Source organism: Culex quinquefasciatus, chromosome 1 (genome assembly GCF_015732765.1).
Source record: "Culex quinquefasciatus strain JHB chromosome 1, VPISU_Cqui_1.0_pri_paternal, whole genome shotgun sequence".
NCBI lineage: Eukaryota > Metazoa > Arthropoda > Insecta > Diptera > Culicidae > Culex > Culex quinquefasciatus.
The window spans coordinates 79,515,867-79,536,962 of NC_051861.1; the positions used below are offsets into that span (position 1 = coordinate 79,515,867).

Consider the following 21,096-nt stretch of genomic DNA (forward strand, 5'->3'; position numbering starts at 1 on the left):
GCGCGGATTTCGCGCGGATGGCAATTTTGAAAATGTTTGTTTGTATTTTCTTAGTACGATACGTCGAAAAATGAAGATAAAGATTATGTAGAAATTATTTTTTATATGTTTCTTGTCATTTTTTAACATCTCCGGCTCTGAATATTTAATTTCTTTTGAGTTTTGAGTAATGATTTTTAACCTTATTTATTTTTAATTTTATACTGGATTTATTCAATTTTTAATTTTGTAAATCAAATATTAAAAACTTTTCCCTAACATATAGACATGAGAATGTGTAACAAAAACTATTATTGGGGCTTGTTCTGGTGGGCGCCAAATATGATTGGACGTAACAGAAGCTGGCCTCCACTTTAGAATTTTGGAATGGAATTTAATCGGTAGAAATATTTTTTTTTCTAAATTTAAACATTCTTGGCGAAAATAAAAAGATCAGAACATTCCAAAGATTAGAACATTCCAAATTCAAAGCTTCAGAAATTCAAAAATTCGAAAAAAATAGTTTTATTAGTTTTTATAATAACATAAAAAAATCAAAATACATATTAATTTTTTTCGAAATTTCTAAAATCGTAATTTAAAAAAATCTGAAATTTCGAAATTCAAAATTTTAGCAATCTGAAATTCAAAATACAAAAAAATTGGGTAATCAAAAATTTGAAGATTTAAAAAAATCAAAAAAAAAATCCAAAATTTAAAAACTAAAAAAAATCAAATTCAAAACAATATAGAAAAAAAATTCTCAAATCTAAAATTATTTAAGTATCCTTAAGCTTATAAATTCTAAAATTCTAAAATCCTAAAATTCTAAAATTCTAAAATTCTAAAATTCTAAAATTCTAAAATTCTAAAATTCTAAAATTCTAAAATTCTAAAATTCTAAAATTCTAAAATTCTAAAATTCTAAAATTCTAAAATTCTAAAATTCTAAAATTCTAAAATTCTAAAATTCTAAAATTCTAAAATTCTAAAATTCTAAAATTCTAAAATTCTAAAATTCTAAAATTCTAAACCTCTAAAATTCTAAAATTCTAAAATTCTAAAATTCTAAAATTCTAAAATTCTAAAATTCTAAAATTCTAAAATTCTAAATTCTAAAATTCTAAAATTCTAAAATTCTAAAATTCTAAAATTCTAAAATTCTAAAATTCTAAAATTCTAAAATTCTAAAATTCTAAAATTCTAAAATTCTAAAATTCTAAACCTCTAAAATTCTAAAATTCTAAAATTCTAAAATTCTAAAATTCTAAAATTCTAAAATTCTAAAATTCTAAAATTCTAAAATTCTAAAATTCTAAAATTCTAAAATTCTAAAATTCTAAAATTCTAAAATTCTAAAATTCTAAAATTCTAAAATTCTAAAATTCTAAAATTCTAAAATTCTAAAATTCTAAAATTCTAAAATTCTAAAATTCTAAAATTCTAAAATTCTAAAATTCTAAAATTCTAAAATTCTAAAATTCTAAAATTCTAAAATTCTAACATTCTAAAATTCTAAAATTCCAAAATTCTAAAATTCTAAAATACTAAAATACTAAAATTCGTAAATTCGTAAATTCGTAAATTCGTAAATTCGTAAATTCGTAAATTCGTAAATTCGTAAATTCGTAAATTCGTAAATTCATAAATTCGTTAATTCGTAAATTCTAAAATTCTTAAATGTTTTTATTTTAAATTTTTAGTTCTTAAATTCTTGAATTCCACAATTTTTGAAGTCCTTTTTATGTAAGAGACTTTGAAATTATGAGAAGACATTATTTTAAATATCGGAATTTGAATTTCTCTCGGAGTGAAATTTTAGCGAGGATTTTGGATTACAAACTGTATAAAAATTCTTTGATTTTGAATATTTAGACTTTCGGAATTTAAAATTTTATCATATTATAATTTTAAGGTTTAAATTTTTAGGTTTTTATATATTTTATTTTCTATTTTGAAGATTTTTTTTTTCATGACCCTTGCCTTGACCGTCTCTTGAGGATTTTTTTTAAATGGATTTATTGCTTTCATTCTTTTGGAGCCTTTAACCATAAAACGAGTTTTTTTTAATCAAATACCTTCTGAATTAGTTTTTCTTTATCAAAAAATAAAATTTCTTAAATGTTGGTCGCGATAATTTTTTATATGGCGTGGATTTTGCGCGGTTTCGGATTTTAGGTCGGCGCGGATTTGGCGCGGATTTTTTTTCGACTCTCCCATAACAACCCTGTAATTGTGTTTCATATGTTTATAGGACCCAAACTCTACAGTAAAGGGCAACATTTAAAATTGCATCACCAAATAAAAAACACAGGACAATTTTATAGTTGCTCATTTTGGATGTTCGATAAGAAAAAAATGATTGACAAAATGAAAAAAAAGTTTTTAAGTTTTTGCAGAATCCATCGTTTAAAAATAAAATAAAAAGGTCATTGAAGTTTTTCAATATCTTAAATTTACAATATTCAAAAAGGAAAATGCATGAAACCATAAAAACGCTCCAAACAATATGTTAGTAAAAAATAGAAAATTAAAAAAGAAATTGGTGGTCTGGAGAGGTCAGGGAAAAGTCAGGGAATTTTATTTTGGGATTTGGATCGACACCATGATTTGTAGGCAACGTGCTAAGCAAAAACATCGGATATTTAAGCAGAATACATGGTTCTATCCCATTTCCTAGAATTTCATTTCTCAGAAACTAGAACAAATCCTCTCCAAACGGACCATATCCCAGAAATAAGTATTGTTGTTTTACTAAAAGAACTGTAATTTTTTATGAGAATTATGAAATTCATAAAGACTCACTTTTCTAAGGTTTGAATTTTGAATATTTGACGTTTTAGTATTTTGAAGTTATAAAGATTGAAAGATTTGATGATTTCAAGATTTCAAGATTTGTGTAATTGAAGATTTGAGTAAATCTCTTTGAATTACATTATTCTTATGAAAGTTTACCATTTTTTTGGTGAAACCATAAATTTATATATAAATTTATATATAGTTTTAAAAATAATAATCGATCAAATTTTCAAAGAAATCGACAGACGAAGAAAAAAAACCACGCGTCTCCATCAAAAATCCAATCCTTTGAAATTCAATTCCAAACCCAATCACTATTGATCTTCCACAATTAAAAAATGTTTACCAACTGTTTGAAGATATAATCGAAGGCCTCTCCTTCACGTTCGAGTAAAGATTCATTACAGCTTTCCTGGAAGCAATAACCCGCAAGGGAGAAAAAAATGCGGAAATTTTCCACCCATTTTCGCAATTGGCGAAGGAAGGGGAAGAAGGGTCAAAGAAGATCGAACCAATTCAACCTTTTTCCTCTCACTTTTTTTATCATCTTCATTTTTTTTTTCACCACACCAACCTGCTGCTTTTACCGCCGTTTTCCGAGCCGATAGCTATTTTTTCTCGCGCGCGCTACAACAAAAAAAAGAAGATCATTATTCGAGTTTTAGCCGCTCTTACTTTGTTCTTGGGACCTGGTTTTAAGGCCCACTTCCCCTCGCCACCATCCGAGGGGGCCTTTCTTTTAGGGGGTTTGCTAAACACACCTTAAGCGTAGCGTACAAACCCACACTCACAAATACACACACACACGCACACTTGCTATCCGATGGGTGGCGGCGGCAGAGGCGGTGGGTGGTGCGCGGTGGAAAAGCATCATCGTTGGAAAAACCGACGAAAATTTGCGGAAAACACCTAACTGGAACGGTGCAGAACTTTCTTGATTTTTTTTTTTTTTTTGATTTCGACGAAATGTGTTGATTTAGGAAAACATAATTGCAAACTTCCTTGAAAATTGAGACAAAAAAGAAAATAATCTAGGCGAATTGAAAAGTTTAAGAAATTTCAATAAATACAATACAAATTTTGTAGAACCCAAATGATGATGTAAAATCCTTCAAATAAGAAGAGTGATTACAAATCTTTCTTTCAGTTCGCCAACCTTTACCTTGGCTCGGTTTTGCTGCCCACGCAAATTTTTCCCCGGGCAAACCTTTTACAACCCGCGCGGGGAAAATGTTAAGGCAACCTTCCCCCAAGCAAACAGATTTACTGGCGAAGAAAAATGAAGTTGATTTGGCTTTGCCCTTCCCCTCACCAAATGAACCCAAAGATTTTCTTTGCCTCGTGCGCGCAAAAATGGCCCCCCCTTCGCGCTTAGAGCAAACCATTAATCACCGCAACAAAACTCCAAGAACAATGCTTTATTATACGTGCATGAGGTCGCGGAAAATGGATTCACATTTGCGTAAATGGAAAACTGGACGAGCAATTTCCTTGGCCATCAGAGATAACCCAGCCCGGCTGGTTTGGACACCCGAAAAGTGGTCCCCACAGTGCTCGCCCTTCTCTCCCGGTTGAGGCTAATGGTTGGGGAAATTAACGGCCAAGGGCCATTAAAATGGACAACAAATGAAGAAAAATTGCTCGGTTTGAATTGATGGAGCAGTTGTGGTGATAAAAAAGGAATCTAATGGAGACGCTTGGTAAAATGTTCTAAATAACAATACATTTTAACGAAATTTGTTGACTTCGAAATAAGAAGTCAGAAATTTCAAATCGATCTGATATTTTAGATAATGTTACAAGTCAAAACAAAAAAATTTATGCCTTTGCTAATTATCCCAAAAAACGATGGATCTAAACTTTTGAATAAATTTTAAATTATTCATGATTTAAAGATTGATGTTAAAATTAAATAAAATAATTGTTTGAATGAAACAATATTGATCAAGTGAATTGAATTTCACTTAACTTACTGATTAAATTACTGATTTAAAATAGTAAAAACATGTTGGAGATATATTAGAGCGATTCCATGCCAAATAAAGAATCGATTGTACCCGACATCGATATCAATGAAACTTTGTAAACATTAGATAGAGCCACTCTCCTTAAAATGTTGGTTGCGCAAAGCACTTCCATTTTTTGTAGGAATTTGCTTGAGAAAACCAACATTTTTGATTTTTGCAAATTGCGAACCAGCTATAATCAACAATAAAAATAAAATGAAATTTCATTTTATCTGCCAATTAAAAAACTGCTATAAAAGCAAGCAAATTTGCTAAAAGTTTCCCGAAAAAAGTATCGCCCAATCTTGCTTCTGGCAAAAGGTGCTCAAAACTGGTCCAAAATGAAAAAATCGCGTGTAAAATATCAAAAAGTGATCAACGACAAACTTGCAGGAAATTCTGACATAAATACACTGAATTCTTAAAACAACTTTTTTATTTTATGAGATTGTATGATTTATGAGCTTTATCGTCAAATTTAATAGCGAACAGGGTTGTTAAAATATCAAAGTATCAGCTCTCAGCAACTACAATTATCTCGCCTGAATATTCATGCCTCAAATACAACTGCTCTTCTCTCTTCATTGAAACTCTCAGCGCCGAACATAGCCGAACACGTTTTCGTGTTTACGCATTCGCGATAGACATTTTCCTTTTCTCTCTCATTCCCGCTTCCACGATCATGCTACCGCAACAGCGTTTAACCACAAAAGCCGCCACAAAACCAATTTCGCAAACGCAGTTTAACAGGACGTCATGCGTGGTCGGCTCCTAATCGCCATCTCGCGTTCTCTCATTGCAGTTTTCGGAGAGATTGAGAGACTCAGCGGTGAGAGCGCATAGTCGAGAAAAAGGGGAGGAGTGATAGAGAGAGAATGACATCGCTGGGAATCACGAGTGACCGCTATACTCTCGGATATTTTTGGTGCAGAGATAATCTATTGATAGCTTTTTTATCACTCATTTGCAACACTGATAGCGAGACTTATTTTTTTAAATCAAATTTTTTGTGGAATGCTTTCTAGTGAAAATCTGTTTGAGGCTGAAGAATCAAGTCTCACAATAAACATTAAAAAGTCCACCCTCTGTATTTTCACAAAAATTGGACTGAAGACAACTTAAGAGACATTTGTGTAAAATTATCTGAAAAATCAAATCCTGCGAAAGATTCAGAAAAAATCTAAAAATCTGTTTTTAAAAACGGTTGTTTATTGTGGTTTGGTTGAGCGTTTTGAGGTTGTTTATATTTTTTTAAGAAGAGACAAACCGTTCTGCATTTTGAGGCTATTTCGACGAAAATTTTGAGCAAAAAAAACGTGAACTCACCTTTAAATTTAACTTTTAATCTTAATAAAAATAAAATAAAAATCTCATAGAAGGGGCGTGTATTTTTACTCCAGTGTTTGCCCGTCCAGTTTTTTGTTCGAAAATACAATGAATACTACAATATTGAAATAACGAAAAAAATATTAAAATAGCTATTATTATCCAGTAATGGCAATGCGTTAACGAATCAAAATGTATTTTTTTTAATTCAAATCAAAATCTATGAAGATAATTCGGAAGATAAATGAAGATTTATTTAACAAGAAGATCATGAAATCTCAGTTGATTCTGCTGATTTGATAGACATTTTAGTAATTTTGTAGCATTCATGTCTTAACAAAATATAAAAATATATTATCAAAATTTAAAAATCACATACAACACTTTTAAAAACTTAGAACAGATTGTTTTGCCTTTTTGAAATGTTAGGCGTGAATGTTTCTTTCAAAACAAATCATCCTTAGCATTGAAAAACGGATTCACGGCTTATTAAATAAAAATTAGAAATATTATTTTCCTAACATTCATTCTTTGAATGACCATTCAGTATCTCAATTACTGAAGGTCGGAGCGACAATATCAAAAAAGGGAAATGGTAGACAATTTTCTCAGCTATATGGTGATATTGTTTACAGTGATGAACAAAAAAACAAAAAAAATAATATTAAAAAAGCATTTTGTTGAAATTTGAAATGGTTTAACTTGAATTTTATAATTACAATTCAAGCAAAACAATGTAAATGGGCCAATGTAAAAGTGTAAACAAAGAGACTATCCTGCTCGGCCTTAATGTAAACATCAATTGACATGAGTAGGGTAGACTCTTTGTTTACACTTTGGCATTGGCCCATTTACATTGTTTTGTTTAAATTATATCTTTACATTCTAAGATGATTTTTGAAAAACAAAAATTGAGCTTTTTCAAAACTTTTCATAAATTCATAACATGACCGGATAACGTTTGTCCATCATGCACTATAGCTCAACATTGAACTTTTGATCCTCTAAAAAATAACAAAATGAAAAAATCGAAAAGGGTAAAGTTTTTCAAAATCAAGTTCTTAATAAAGAACATGTAGTATTTGAGAAACTCTAATTCACAGAATTGGATTTATTCGATTTCAAATTCAACTAGATATTTTTTTCAATTCTCGGCAATTGTTTATAAATTGATTACATTTTTTAATCAAAGCTGTCCGCGAAACTCGAATTTGACGACAAATTGACGTATCTGTGCTCTCTTGTACTAAGCTTAATGGGTTTCCCATCTAGTTAGCATTAGAGAGCACAGAGGCATCAAAATGTCGATTGTAGCAAAACTGAACATCTTAAAAATAAACATAAAAACAACATGTTTCTGCTTGGAATAAACTGAAAACTGTTAAAAACGTTTGTAATATTTTGTACGACACAAGTTAAATGAAATAATAAGGATAAGTTAAATTTGTTGTAAAACAAACACCAATTTTCCGGATTTTGACAACAGATTGGCAGAACTTTTTAACAAATCAAATGGTTCCCAAAACAAATATGTATCTAAGTTGGCTCTGATGTACAATTAATATAAATTATTACATACAAATGTGTTCACAACAATAAACGACCATCAATTGATCAAGGCTATCGCCCTAATCAACACAAACCACCCCTCATTTCATTACTGTCGGTAATTTTGATGAAAATGCATGTCCTTTCATCGAATAAAACATCCGACTGCATGATCGCAATCACTCAGGGCAATCATCCATCTCATCTGCCTGCAGAACCCATTTCGCCGACAAATGAAAAACTTGCATGCAATTTACACTAACACTGATCAATCGCAGCAGGCCCATCGCTCATTTCCCCTCAAGAGATAAAAAAAAAAACAAAATATGAAACAACAATTGGAATTGCTTGACAAACCAATTCGAAGTAACATACACATTTAAGGAAAAACACACACACACACATGCACTCCCAAACAATCACACACACACACTGTTTGCTGTGAAAATTTGCAAGCTCGAAACCAGTTCTCTAGTATATACCAACATTACAATGCTTTAGCAATTCTATACCATTATTATAAAAAAAACATATTATAAATATACACCGTTTGTTTTCGATTCTAGCTTACTTCCAGTTACTTTCGTCTTATATACCTTTACATATATAAATATATATATTTAAACTAGTGCCGTTTTAGTCTGCAAAGTGACAGAATGAATTTTGTCTTAGCCAGTAATTCCAGTGAGGAAACGTTACTTACTACTACTACTACTACTACTATATTATGCAACCAGAAAGTCATGTTTTAAAAAAAACCGCAAAAAAAATCAGCAACTTTTGTGAAACCACTACTTTACTAGGGAACGCCGATTGAAACTGATTTGATTTTACCTCCAGCTTGATCCCCGTGATCCACCAGAAATATGATTAGCGAGTTTTTAAGTTTTAATTACATACCTTAGTTTGTGTAACCTTTTAGTTATCTTAGGCGAGCTTACCCGAAGAAAAAAAAACTTTGTAAGATTTTTCTTCCGCAGAAAGCGTTTCGGTAAACAGATTGTGCTGCCCTCGAGAAATCGAGATATGTTTTTAAGTTTCCCATGCGTTTCATTCCTCGTAGAACTGTTTTTCGATTCTTTTCGTTTTTTATTAATTTATATGTGATGATTCCGAAGAAAAAAAAGAGACAAATTGGCATAGTTTTCTGTTTATCCGAAGCGTTGCGCTAGAGAGAAAAAAAGATCTATTCTAAAAAGTAGCGCACCCTTGACCGCCAATGACTAACAGAATCTTTTTCCCTACTATTACGGGCTCCCGATAAGGGACAAATCGATCCGCAGGCTAACGGCGACGTCGGGCAGCGAGGACGATCCCACGCACTCTGGTGAGTAAAGTTTGACTTTTAAGTATTCCACTTCCTTTTAGAAGCATCACATTTTTCTTTAGTCACAAAAATTCACCAATCCACCCTGTCATTTTTTGATAAAAAATTTCGATACAATTACCAAACCTAATGATTACACCCTTGGATCGGGTTAAGATCGGTTAACCTAACAAGCCTTTGTCCTCTAACTTCCAAAAACATTCCTTCCAGCTTGCTCCTTTTTGTTGTTTACGTAATATCTTCAAAAATGTTGTAAATAATTTTGAACAGTGTGCTAGAATTTCTGTAGAAAAAACACATCAATTTCATCAAAATTTCCCTAAGATTGTGTCAAAGAAATTTCCAAATCCTCTGACATATTTGTAAGAAGTCCTGGGATTGAATATTTTAAAACGACGATCTTACATCCAAAACAAAAAAAAAGCATACGCCGAGATTTGAGCAAAACCCCTTTGAATGAAAGTCTAACTCTTTACCTCCGTGCCACAAGAGCTTTTTGGCACACCCTTACCAAAAATCATGATTTTTTGAGTGCCAAATCCCACTTTTCATACGATTTTTTGAGTTCAGGTACTACAACCATAAAAATGGTTATACGGGTTGAACTGAAAAATTCGTATGAAAAGTGGGATTTGGAACTCAAAAAATCATGATTTTTGGTAAGGGTGCAATAGAGAGGCAGAACGCAAACAATCTCTTCACAGTTTGCACTCTTTTTCTATATACAGTACTGGTCAAAAGTATATGACATTGGGCGATTTGTCAAATCTAACTCAAAATTCAAATTACTGAGGGCTTTTGTTAATTTGATTTGGTTAACCACGGTGGATTTTCTTGAAATAATTCGAACTGTCAAAAATCCACCAAAGCATCTACCACATTGATCGCACAAAAATCTGTGGTAGAAAAGTATCCACCGGTAGATGCTTTGGTGAATTTTTGACAGTTCGAATTATTTCAAGAAAATCCACCGCGGTTAACCAAATCAAATTAACAAAAGCCCTCTGGTGTTCTCAGCTACTCATTATCGTTTCAAAGTTATTGTCATTTTCGTCAAAAATACGATTTTGACCGACACACACTATTTTCACGATATCTCCAAAAATATTGATCGGACCAACTTCATATTTAAAGGAACTTAATCATGCGATAGTTTCTTCATTCCCTTTCACATGATCGGCACTGCCTTCTTAGTTTTTTAATGAATGTTATAGAATAATTTTCATGAATTTCGTCAAAACTTTATATAATTTTTATGGTTCATAAAAAAAATATCAGAGTAGGCAGTGTAAAGGGAATAAAATCAAGAAATATTGGAGAAAGTCACTATTTATTTTAGGAAATTGGGCATATCTCTGCTAATATTGAACCAAAACTGATACTTTTTAATGGAATTTGTCCAGAAAACTGTTCTCTACAATGTGATTGATTCTTAACTGTTTTAAAATGTAATGGTGTAATGTGGAAGAAGAATAAAAAAATATGTTTCGGAGCCTATTTGGGTAATAAACAGCTTATTAATCAAATAATCCATGTTTTGCATTGTTTGTTGCTCAAATTCGTATCCGGGCAATGTATTGCTGTATATTCATAAAAAATGTACAAAAAAAAGATTTATTTCGGTCGTATCGGGGTTTCCAGCTTGGATTTTGGGGTAACTTCAAAGAAAGCAAGAAATCTGGTAAATTTGACTCGATTTTTTTTAGTGGAGGTCAAATATTGGTCAAATATAGTTGGTTAGAGTTCTCAAAACATATTCATAAAAAAATTGAGTGATATCAACATGAATGATTTTCTGTGACTTTTATGAACAGATATCCCATAAAATCGAAAATTAATCATAGAAAAAAGTTGCTCTAGACCCCCCGACGAAATATTTCGGTAGAGCCCGCAAAATGTCGGGAAAGAGCCCTTCTTTCACGGTGCCAAATATCAGACGTACCGATTTTTTCATCATTAAGGTCTCGAAAAAATACACCGTGACTAAAGCCTGATCTACAATGGCAAATCGCCGAACGTGGCGTCTGTCACTTTTTCCCTTGTTTACTTTGTTACCTCGATGTCAGACAGTAATCGCAGCAACCGATAGTCGATACTGGATTGACAGCTGGATCAACTTGATATTGTTTTCGCAAGAGTTTGCGTCATTTAATCGTAGATGATTGCTTTAAGCAGGACTACTAAGATTGTGAAATGGTCTCATCATTTATTTGCAGTAGAGTTCTGAAGTTTTTTTAAAAAAAGGTCCAATAAAGCAAATTTTTAGTTTTTGCTTTTTGGGTGTTTTTTAATACCCCTTACTCAAGGCGGTTTCAAAAACACCCAAAAAGCAAAAACTTAAAATTTGGTTTATTGGACTTTTTCAGAAAAAAACTTCAGAGTTGCAATTTAAGAGCGAGTCCATGAACAGGACATACCCCTTTGTATGGGACATCGTCTGGACCTCACCAATCTGCCTGAAAATTTTCAGGGGTTGTTTGTACATATAAAGCTAGCATCTGGCCAAAATATGAGCACTCTAGGTCAACGGAAAGTGGGGCAAATCGGGACACAATGTTTGAAGGTTCAAAAACGTCAAAAAACTTAAAAAGGCTATAACTTAGACAAAATTCAAAATGCATCTGAAAGGGCTTAAAAATGCAACAAAATGCAGGGAGAAGCATCCCAATTGGTCAAATCTAAAGGGAGTTATTGGCATTTTAGTGAATAAATAGCATAATTTTCAAACTCAAATAAAAAAGTGTTCCATCCAGATATCAACTCGGTTCGACCTGCAGCTTGTAGGGGACATTTGGGACTACCATCTGAGACTGAGAACGCTTTGGATAAGGCAGTTTGACATATTAAATAAACACTTTAACTTTTAGTGAATTTTTTGGTAGTAAATTTTATGCTCGGGGGACCCCTTAGATCAAATTTCCCGGTGATAATTTCATCATATTCGTGTTCCTGAAACAATTTCACAATAGAAACATGCACAAAAATGTTTATTTTCATCCATTTTAACCCTTTAAAAAATGAAAGTTAAAAAAAGCTGCTTTTTCTGGTGTCATCTAGTATCCTTGGAAACGAACTTGATTTTCAATAAATGTGAATTGAAGATTTTTTTTGACTTTCATTTTTTAAAGGGTTAAAATGGATGAAAACAAACAATTTTCAGGCAGATTGCTGAGGTCGATGCGAGATGGGTATGCTTTGCTCGTGGACTCGCTCTTAATGTCATATCCTTGAGATAACATCACTTTGCAGAAATTAATGGTTGATAATAGTTGATTTTTCGTAGGTTGGAAATTCAACTCATGAATTAAATCTCTTTCCAAAACAAATTACAACCTTAACGTAGAAACAACTTAAATCTTCAGCATCACGCGGTCTACGAAGCATATTCCAACTCCCAATTCATTTAAACTTTACGATGAAAATGATGAAAACTTTGCCCCGGTCGTCGATGTTTCCACCAACTTTAATCCCCCGTTCGTATAGTTCGTAAAGCGATTTCAACCAGCTTTCGTTCCCCATACGATGGAGGAAAATCCTGATGAAGTTCTCTCCGAGACTCTTCGAGCAGCAGAAAACAACATCGACCATCAACGGCAGCATCTACAACACATAATGAAGATAACGCCGCGATGAGTGTAATAAAGCGCGAAAGGATGCTGTTATTACGAGAACTGAGCGGTTGAGTGTGTGTGTCTGCGTGTATGTGTGACGAAGAAGAAGGTATTCACAATGTTTTTTTTTTCTTTCTCAAAAGCCATCCCAGTATATCTAACGGTTGTTGTGTGGCGCTTCTTGTAAAGAGTCGACTTAAGAAGACGAAACGGCAAATTCTTAGCAGAACAAGCGGATTTGTTACGCGAAGAGAAGCTTTTTGCAGAAATTTGCCTGCTCGTCCAACAACAACCACCGGCTTATCGCTCTTGTCGTCATCGTCGTCGTCGTTACTGTGGGACTGACTTACTGTATTTTCAGTCTAATAGAAGCTGCAGAGATGTTTCGATTTCGAGACTGACTGAGCAAATCCCAAATTTGGCGACGAGACTTGGCATATTTCTGTTGTTTTACGTTTTCTTTAGAGCGCCGCTATTGAAGTCTTGTTTAGTTGCTTTTCGGATTATGTTGAGCCGCAGGAAAACAGCATACATACAATTTAAAGCTAAACGCAGAACAAACACAATGGTTCGGAGCTTAATTTGTTCTCGTTAGAACGTGCGGCGAGGATAAAACTGGTTCATCGGGTACAATCTCAGAGGATTATGAGCGACGATATCTCCACAGAAATTCTAGCACTTTGTTCACTTTCAATTCCTTAATTTGTACTATTAAACAACACAATCACCAAATAAAGTGCTACTTTGAATGTCCGCCACCGAACATCCCAAGTAACACCTCTACAGCTTATTCACAGTCTGGCCAGCCAGGCTAAATCGTACAAAAGCACAAACTCCGGGGTGTAGGTAGATGATAGATCACCGAATTACTAAAATTGACACCTCTTTAACAAAGCTGTAAATAACACCACCGGGAACTCGGATACTCCCGGACCAGAAAAAATCACCAGGAAAAAAGACGCCATTTTGCATTCGTTTTTCATTTCTTAGCATCAACCACATCCTGCACAGTTCCAAAATGTCCCGTTTCGCTCTCCCCTCTAGATATGTTATTTAACCTTAACCCTTTCGAGTAGGGGTGCGACGCTGGAAATATGCATAATTTGTAGTGCGAAGGCAAAAGCTGAATATCCGAACTTGTGACTCTATTAGTTGTTCCAGTATATCATCAGAAGACTGTGCAAGGTGTTTTTTTTTTTTTTTTTTTTTTTGTAAAGAGATCACGAATACCTTTGAGTCCATGAAGCCAGATTGAAAACCTCATCCACGCACACCAACACAACATTACGTTCATTCTTTCAATGAAACAGTTCATCCATTGAGTGGATTACCCTGGCAAAAAAAAAATCACGGATTCGATTAGTCAAAGGTCTCGGGACCGAATCTCGTTACCAACACTGTTCTTAACGCTGAACTTTTTTGAAAATGAACCCGAGAGTAAAAAGCTCTCGGCCATATCATGCACAGAATCCATCTGAATCATTCTTGAAAAACAGTAATTAGGGTTAAGCCACGACTACCGGTGATGATGCGCCTCCGAATTTCTCTGCTGCAGTTGTAATCCGACGTCACTAACAATCCGAGGTACACAAACTCCTCCACGACCTTGAACTCGTCCCCGTCGATCGTCACGCTCGATACTTTGCAAGCCCTAAGGGGCTCGGTTCGACGATGTCCATGTCGGCGGCATAGCAGATGACCTGGCTGGACCGGTTGATAATCGTGCCCGAAGGTAGAGGAAATATGCCCTTTCTAATCAAACACCTATCTTCGTCATATGGAGAGTTTGATGCTCGATAAAAGCTCCAAAAATACTATTTAGGCTATAAACTTACCAGCCACAGCACCGCCTCAAGAAAGCACGCAAATATATGCCACTTACTGGCCAAAATGATCAAATTTAATGCACTTTTGATCATAATTTTTATTTTGCGAGACCATTTCTCATCATTTTGGTGGCACACATATTAACACCCAAGATGAGAGCTTAACTGCTAAATTGCTTCCAACTACCGGCAACATGTTCTTTTGGACATTAGTTAGTCACTCACTTGAAAAATAATACCAAAACATGTAAATAATTAGCAAGCGCCATTAAAAAAACAAACGCGCCAAGTCTTTTGACGTTTAAATTAAGACGACCCATTCCAATCGAATGGCTGAATAAAAACCGAGCGAGAAGCGAAGGCAAATAAAGAACAAAGGGTGGCCACCACCCAAGTAACATTTTAGGCTTTATCAAAGCTGTCACAACCGCTATAAAACCTATCAGCCAAAACCAAGATTAAAACCACTTAGTCGTAACAAACTCCCCAGAACCTCGATAAACCCCACTTAAAACACAAAAGGACCTCCGCAAAAGGTTGTTACGGCCTATTTATAAAACCCACATAGGAGTTCAAGGCTTTACAACGAAATCCTAACAACCTCCTTAAAGCCTTGATAAAACCTTTGTTAAAACATTATTAGGAGTTAGGAAAATGACATTTCATACGTCTTCATGCGTCTTATGACAAACAGATTTTATTCTGGCAAAAAATAAGTCTTCGTCTTGCCAAATGAAATTATGGAGATGGTTGTCAAAAATGGTGATAGTGATATGATAGATATGGAGGTAATTAAAATAATTTCAAACCTTATTTCTCGAAATGGTGGAAAAAAGATTGTATTGCTAATCTTTGCAAAAAAATGTTCAAATTATGTTTGAACTTCTGTGGCTATGCTAACGATGTCACAAATTCATCATAATTGTGTGTTTTCATCAAATTTATGATTTTTCATTTTTTTCTGCCAAGATGGCAGTCAATCATATTCAATCAGAGCACGCGTTTAGCGCCATATTTATACACTGCTATTTGGCCGCGATAAATGCTCTTTGGGAGCTTATGGTTGAAGTGAGCTTTTACATGCCTAATGGCACTTGACAGCCTTGTTTTTAACAAAGCATGCGATAAAACCGTTTGACATGGCATTGCCATCTGGTTTTCAAGCCTCTATTAAAACTTTCATAAAACCTTATTGAAAGCCAGTCGGCTTTTATTTTCACCCGGTTGTATGTACGAGGCATAAACCCTTGTTAGAACCTATTAATTAGCTCTTGCTTGTTAGTTGTGGGGAATGCCCAAATAAAACTATTAAGCAATCAAGATGCTACAATAAAACCTAAATAAAACTTGGTGGTGGCTAGTTGGTTTATAAATGTTGCTTGGGCAACACCACCAGCAGCGCCTGTTGGAGCGAGCCAGTGATGCCAGGAAACTTTCGCTTTTCGTGAGTGTTCGCTTAAAATTTCATCAATTTTGGCAGCACTAAGCAGACCCAAAAGAGCGCTGGAAGAAAAAAAGAACTAAGCTGAAAAAAGGAAAATGGGCGTGGCCCAATGCATTCTCGATTGATTAGAATACATTTGGGAAATATTTTTGTAAAATGCTTGTAAAAGAAATTGAATAACTTTTAGTAAAAGTAAAAATAAACAGAAATGTTCACAAAAAGTGGCTCTACTCGTTGGTGTACTTGGCTTTAGCAAATTTCAAGGAACATTCCCGAATACCCAGCATCATTCAAACACGACCGCTTATTAGGCTTAAAATGAGTATATTTCCCCTAACATGTGACTGTCCGACACTGTCGTAAAGATTTTTGGAAACAAATGCTCTAAATATATCATATCCCTGAGAATCGATGGATCACGAAATTGGCAGATAAAATTGCCTTTTGAGACCATTATATCGCAAAGTTCATAATTATTTGCATATGAGGGATGACTGTATATCATTTTGTTTCCGGTTCGCGAAACAAAGTGAACCAAATGATCCTTTATCAGGTGCCAGACATTTCATGAAAGCTTCTTTCGAACTTTCGGTTGCCGAGCTACCGTGGCCGTAAGGTTACGGGTTTCGCCTTGTAAGCGGAAGGTGATGGGTTCGATTCCTGTCTGGCTCAGCAAAGTAATATCCCTTAAAAGAGTAATTCTACTCACTGGGAATACTCCGACCGGTAGGGGATGGGTTTCGGCTAGCGGCGTGCTGGATTTCCAATCCAGAGTTCGCGAGTTCGATTCTCGTATCGGGATGATGATATGGGATTTTTTTCAAAACTTCGCTCCACAAATTGTTCCTTGAGCTATTTTAGGACTCTAGGTCAAATATGTCAACATTTATCCATTGATACTCGAGAGTGTAGTTTTTATGGGAAAAATCGGAAAAATGTATGAAAAACTCATTTTTTCTACAGTTTTATCTGGAGGGGGCGTTACTTTCATAGAAATATTCTCAAACGTAAGAATCTTATTGGAAATTAAATGTTCTACAACTTTGTAGTACATGCCAAAGTTGTGGAACTCGATCCTTAAAAGTTATTAGCGATTTAAAAATGTCATTTTCTCATGAAAAACTTTTTTTTTCACCAACTTCAGGCTCGAGTATCAACGGGTTATTCTTAACCAATTTTGCTCAAAATTTACACAGTTGTAACCCAAAAAAACAGTTTTCCGCTTGTGGAGCAGGGGTCATTTTTTATGGGCACCCTAATCGTACCCTATTCATGCGATGGACTTGTGCCGTAAAAAAACATAGCTTTTGATCAACTACACAGTATTCAGATTTCCAGTGTCGCACTACCTACTTGCAAGCAACGTTTGTACTAGATTTTTGACCGAGAGTTAAGAAAGAACTAACACCCCACAAATGCAACTCGCAATCTATTTCTCTTATCTCTACAAAAAAAAACACATTATTTTAAAACCTACCCACACTAGTCCGGTTGAACTACTGAAACTCGAACCGCAACTTGGTTTTCTTTTCTTCTCTCTTCTTTTTCCCGATTTTTGTGTGTCGGTATACCCGTTTGAACCAAAAACCCAAAACCAAACTCGCCGTCTTAAAAAAATGTATCTGTCTGGTCTAAAAAAAGGCGAAGAAGAGACCGTATCGTTCATCGATCTACCCCCAAACAATATCTCGAAAATCCCGGAAAAGGGCATACTTAAAAAACAACAACAGCAACAACAACAACAACAGCAACAGCAACTCCAGCAACAATTCGGTGCCCTCGTGTTGGGCGATGCCAACAAAGAAAAGTGGCCCGATGACACACAATCCGATAATCTCGAAATGATGATAGCTCAGCAAGAATCCACTACTATTCCTCCATCAGGTGGTCCACCGGGCAGTGGCATCGGTGTTGGCGGCCAGCCCGTCGCAGCCGGCGGCGGCGGCATGACCGGGGTCATCATTCCGGGCGTGTCGGACATCGAGCGCACCGTCAAGAGCCTCAACGGGTACCATGAGGACATTCTGGAGGCGTTACGCCGCTCGGCGGCTCAAGGACCTCCGCGCAGTAGCGCCAACACGCCTTCGGGCAGCATCAGCGAGGAGCTGCTCCGGAAGACGATAGCGGACTGCGTCACGGCCGGCATACCGCTGGGGCCACCCCCGAGCGTGTACCCGACGGAGCGCGAGTACAAACGCAGCTGCAGCTCGCGGACCGGCTCCAAAGAGAACATCTGCGAACCGTCGCAGCACGTCCTCAGCGATACGGGGGCCACTTCGACGCTGCTGCAGCACCACCGCCAACAGCAGCAGATGCATCCCCAGGACGAGGACGATACGCCCACGGCGGGACCGCTACGCATCCGAAACCTGGAGGACCTCATCCGGCAGCTGGAACACCACTCGTCACGCCACATGAGTCCCAGCGGGTCCGAGGACATTCGGATGTCCGAAACCGAGGTCGACCGCCACTATAGAGTAGATAGTTCAGCCGCTTGTAGTGAATCTTCGCATGGGTAACAAAACCTCCCTCTCTGCTTCAGACATATACTCACAAACTAATCTCTCCAAACCATTTCAGCTCAAACCAACAACTAGCTCAATCGCAGAAAACTGCCACGATACTGCCGCCCTACAGTAGTCGGTGTCGGCCACCGCGGTCCGACGACGAGTCCCGGTTTTCGTACGGGGCTGGCGGTGGCGGCGGCGGTGGTGGCACCGGTGGCCCCGGAAGCAGCGGAACCGGCCGCTACCGGCATCCGGCCAGCCGTCACCCGGCCCACCAGTCACACTCACCGCACTCGCCGCACGCCTTCGGTCATCACACGCACCATGGGCACGCCCACGGTCATTCCGGACACGGTGGCCACTCGTCACACCACTCTTCCCACACGCACCTGCACCAGGACGATGAGGGCATCTACGAGAGTGCGGACCCGGTGCACCCGGGCGTCCACCCTGGAGTGGTCCACGGGCATGACCGGAACGCGCTGAGCGACCAGCGGGACACCAACGATAGCGAAAGGTAAGTCCCGAACGAGGGGTCGTGTCACATGTCCCATGTTGTCATCATGAACCGCTTCTTCTTCTTCCGCTTCTAACCAACGTTGTATGAGCACCTCAAGTCCTGTTTGCACCTTTTCCCTCATAAATTGAAACTAGTAAACGCTTCTTATTGAGTGATTCAAGTCCCGTACTCCTCCCCTAACCTAGAAATTACGCTGGCTTGGCACCGAACTATGCACAGCTTATTGTACAGAACTTTGAACTAGCTTGAACGGCATCGTCGGCGTGGATCGTCACTATTTGTGTGTAGTGTGAAAAACGGAACGGGAACGGTGGTTGATGAAACGGAAAATTGAGCAAAACCAAACCATAATCAATAAATAAATACTGCTCAGGTATGTCTTAGGGACCCAGACTACATCAATGTTCAAAAATGCTTTGGAATCCTTCTAAGGAACCAAGCGCCTCCATTGAATCAACCTTCCGTAGAACAAATACATGGAGGCGCTTGGTTTCTTAGGATAAATCCATAGCATTTATACCGGCAACATGACCTTTGCCTTCCTCACTGAGGTAAGGCTATAATCCTGCTCTAAAAATGAACTTTTTATTAAAAGCTCGAAGACCCACCTTCATGTATACATATCGACTCAGAATCGAAATCTGTGTCTGTGTGTGTGTATGTGTGTGTGTATGTATATATGTGACCAAAATTCTCACTGAGTTTTCTCAGCACTGGCTGAACCGATTTTGACCAAACCAGTTGCAATCGACTTGGTATAGGGTCCCATACATCGCTATTGAATTGTTTGAAGTTTCGATTACTAGTTTAAAAGTTATGTATAAAAATGTGGTTTCACATATATCCGGATCTCATTTAAAGGCATGTAAACGATGTCCGGATCCACCATCCGACCCATCGTTGGTTAGGTAATCGAGAGACCTTTTCAACGAGCTCACAACTTTGAAGATCTGGCAACCCTGTCTCGAGTTATGACCACTTAAGTGATATTTATGTACTTTTTTTGAAGCCGGATCTCAATTAAATGTACACAGAAAAAAAATATTTCTGTAAATTTACATTATTTATCATGTACCAAAAGGTATCATGATAAATGATGTATATTTACATTAGGTTTATTGGAAATTTACATTAGATTCATTGGAAATTTACATTACTTTTGAAAATTTACATTAGTTTTGAGATTTACATTACTTTTGGAATTTACATTAGTTCAAATCAACTAATTCTAATTGGCCAGTGGGAATGAGAAGCTCGACTTGGATTGCAGTAGGAAAAGGGTGTGGCCTATGTTCTATTTTAAAATGAGTGAAGCGGGCAGCAAAAGGAAATTATGATTTTAAAAAGTTGTTCCACAGGTAGGGGACGCTTTCTCGTCGACGGCCAAGTGGAATAACGCTGAACTGGAATCGAACAGACGACGGGTAGGATGTTTGGTGTTACTGCTGCTACCCGTTGCCGACTGAGACATCTTCGCATTTTATAAACGAGCGGCTAAAACATTAACTTCCTCAGGTCGAGACACAGGCAGTGGGCCAGCGAAATATGAGAGCGATAGAAAGAGAACCAAATATAACTATTTTTAGTTCGGGTAGTTTTGAAGTCAACGTTTGGCAGAATTACATTGGATATATGATTTACATTAAATAGGAATTTACAGGAAGCCGAACACGGGTAGAAATTCATCAGATTTGAGTTTCCATGCTTAACGTTTCCATTAGATTCATGATTTACATTAGATTTAGATTTACATTGGAGTAATTTCCATGACTTTTTACTCTTTACATCATATTTCAACATTACATTGAGTGAGTTTACATAAGAAACAGTAATTACATGCTGTGTAAATTTACATATTTTTTTTCTGTGTATGCAAACGATTTTCGGATCCATCATCCGACCCATCGTTGGTTAGGTAATCGAGAGACCTTTCCAATGAGTCCACAACATTAAAGATCTGGCAACCCTGTATCGAGTTATGACCACTTAAGTGGTATTTATGTACTTTTTTTGAAGCCGGATCTCACTTAAATGTATGCAAACGATGTCCGGATCCATCATCCGACCCATCGTTCGTTAGGTAATCGAAACCCCTTTTCAACGAGTCCACAACATTGATAATCTGGCAACCCTATCTCGAATTATGACCACATAAGTTATATCTGTGTACTTATTTTTCTGGATCTAAAAAATAGCTGAAATA

The 21,096-nt window shown here is 36.3% G+C and overlaps 1 protein-coding gene across 1 annotated transcript in view; it reads left to right on the forward strand.

Annotated features, from left to right (window-relative positions):
- The window catches only part of LOC6047404, a 46,733-nt gene that overhangs the window by 21,474 nt on the left and 4,163 nt on the right, over positions 1-21,096 (forward strand). The window contains exons 3-5 of the mRNA XM_038249676.1: positions 8,912-8,985; positions 17,508-18,381; positions 18,447-18,890. Coding sequence (XP_038105604.1) covers positions 8,912-8,985; positions 17,508-18,381; positions 18,447-18,890 — 1,392 coding nt within the window. The remainder of the gene's footprint in view (positions 1-8,911; positions 8,986-17,507; positions 18,382-18,446; positions 18,891-21,096) is intronic.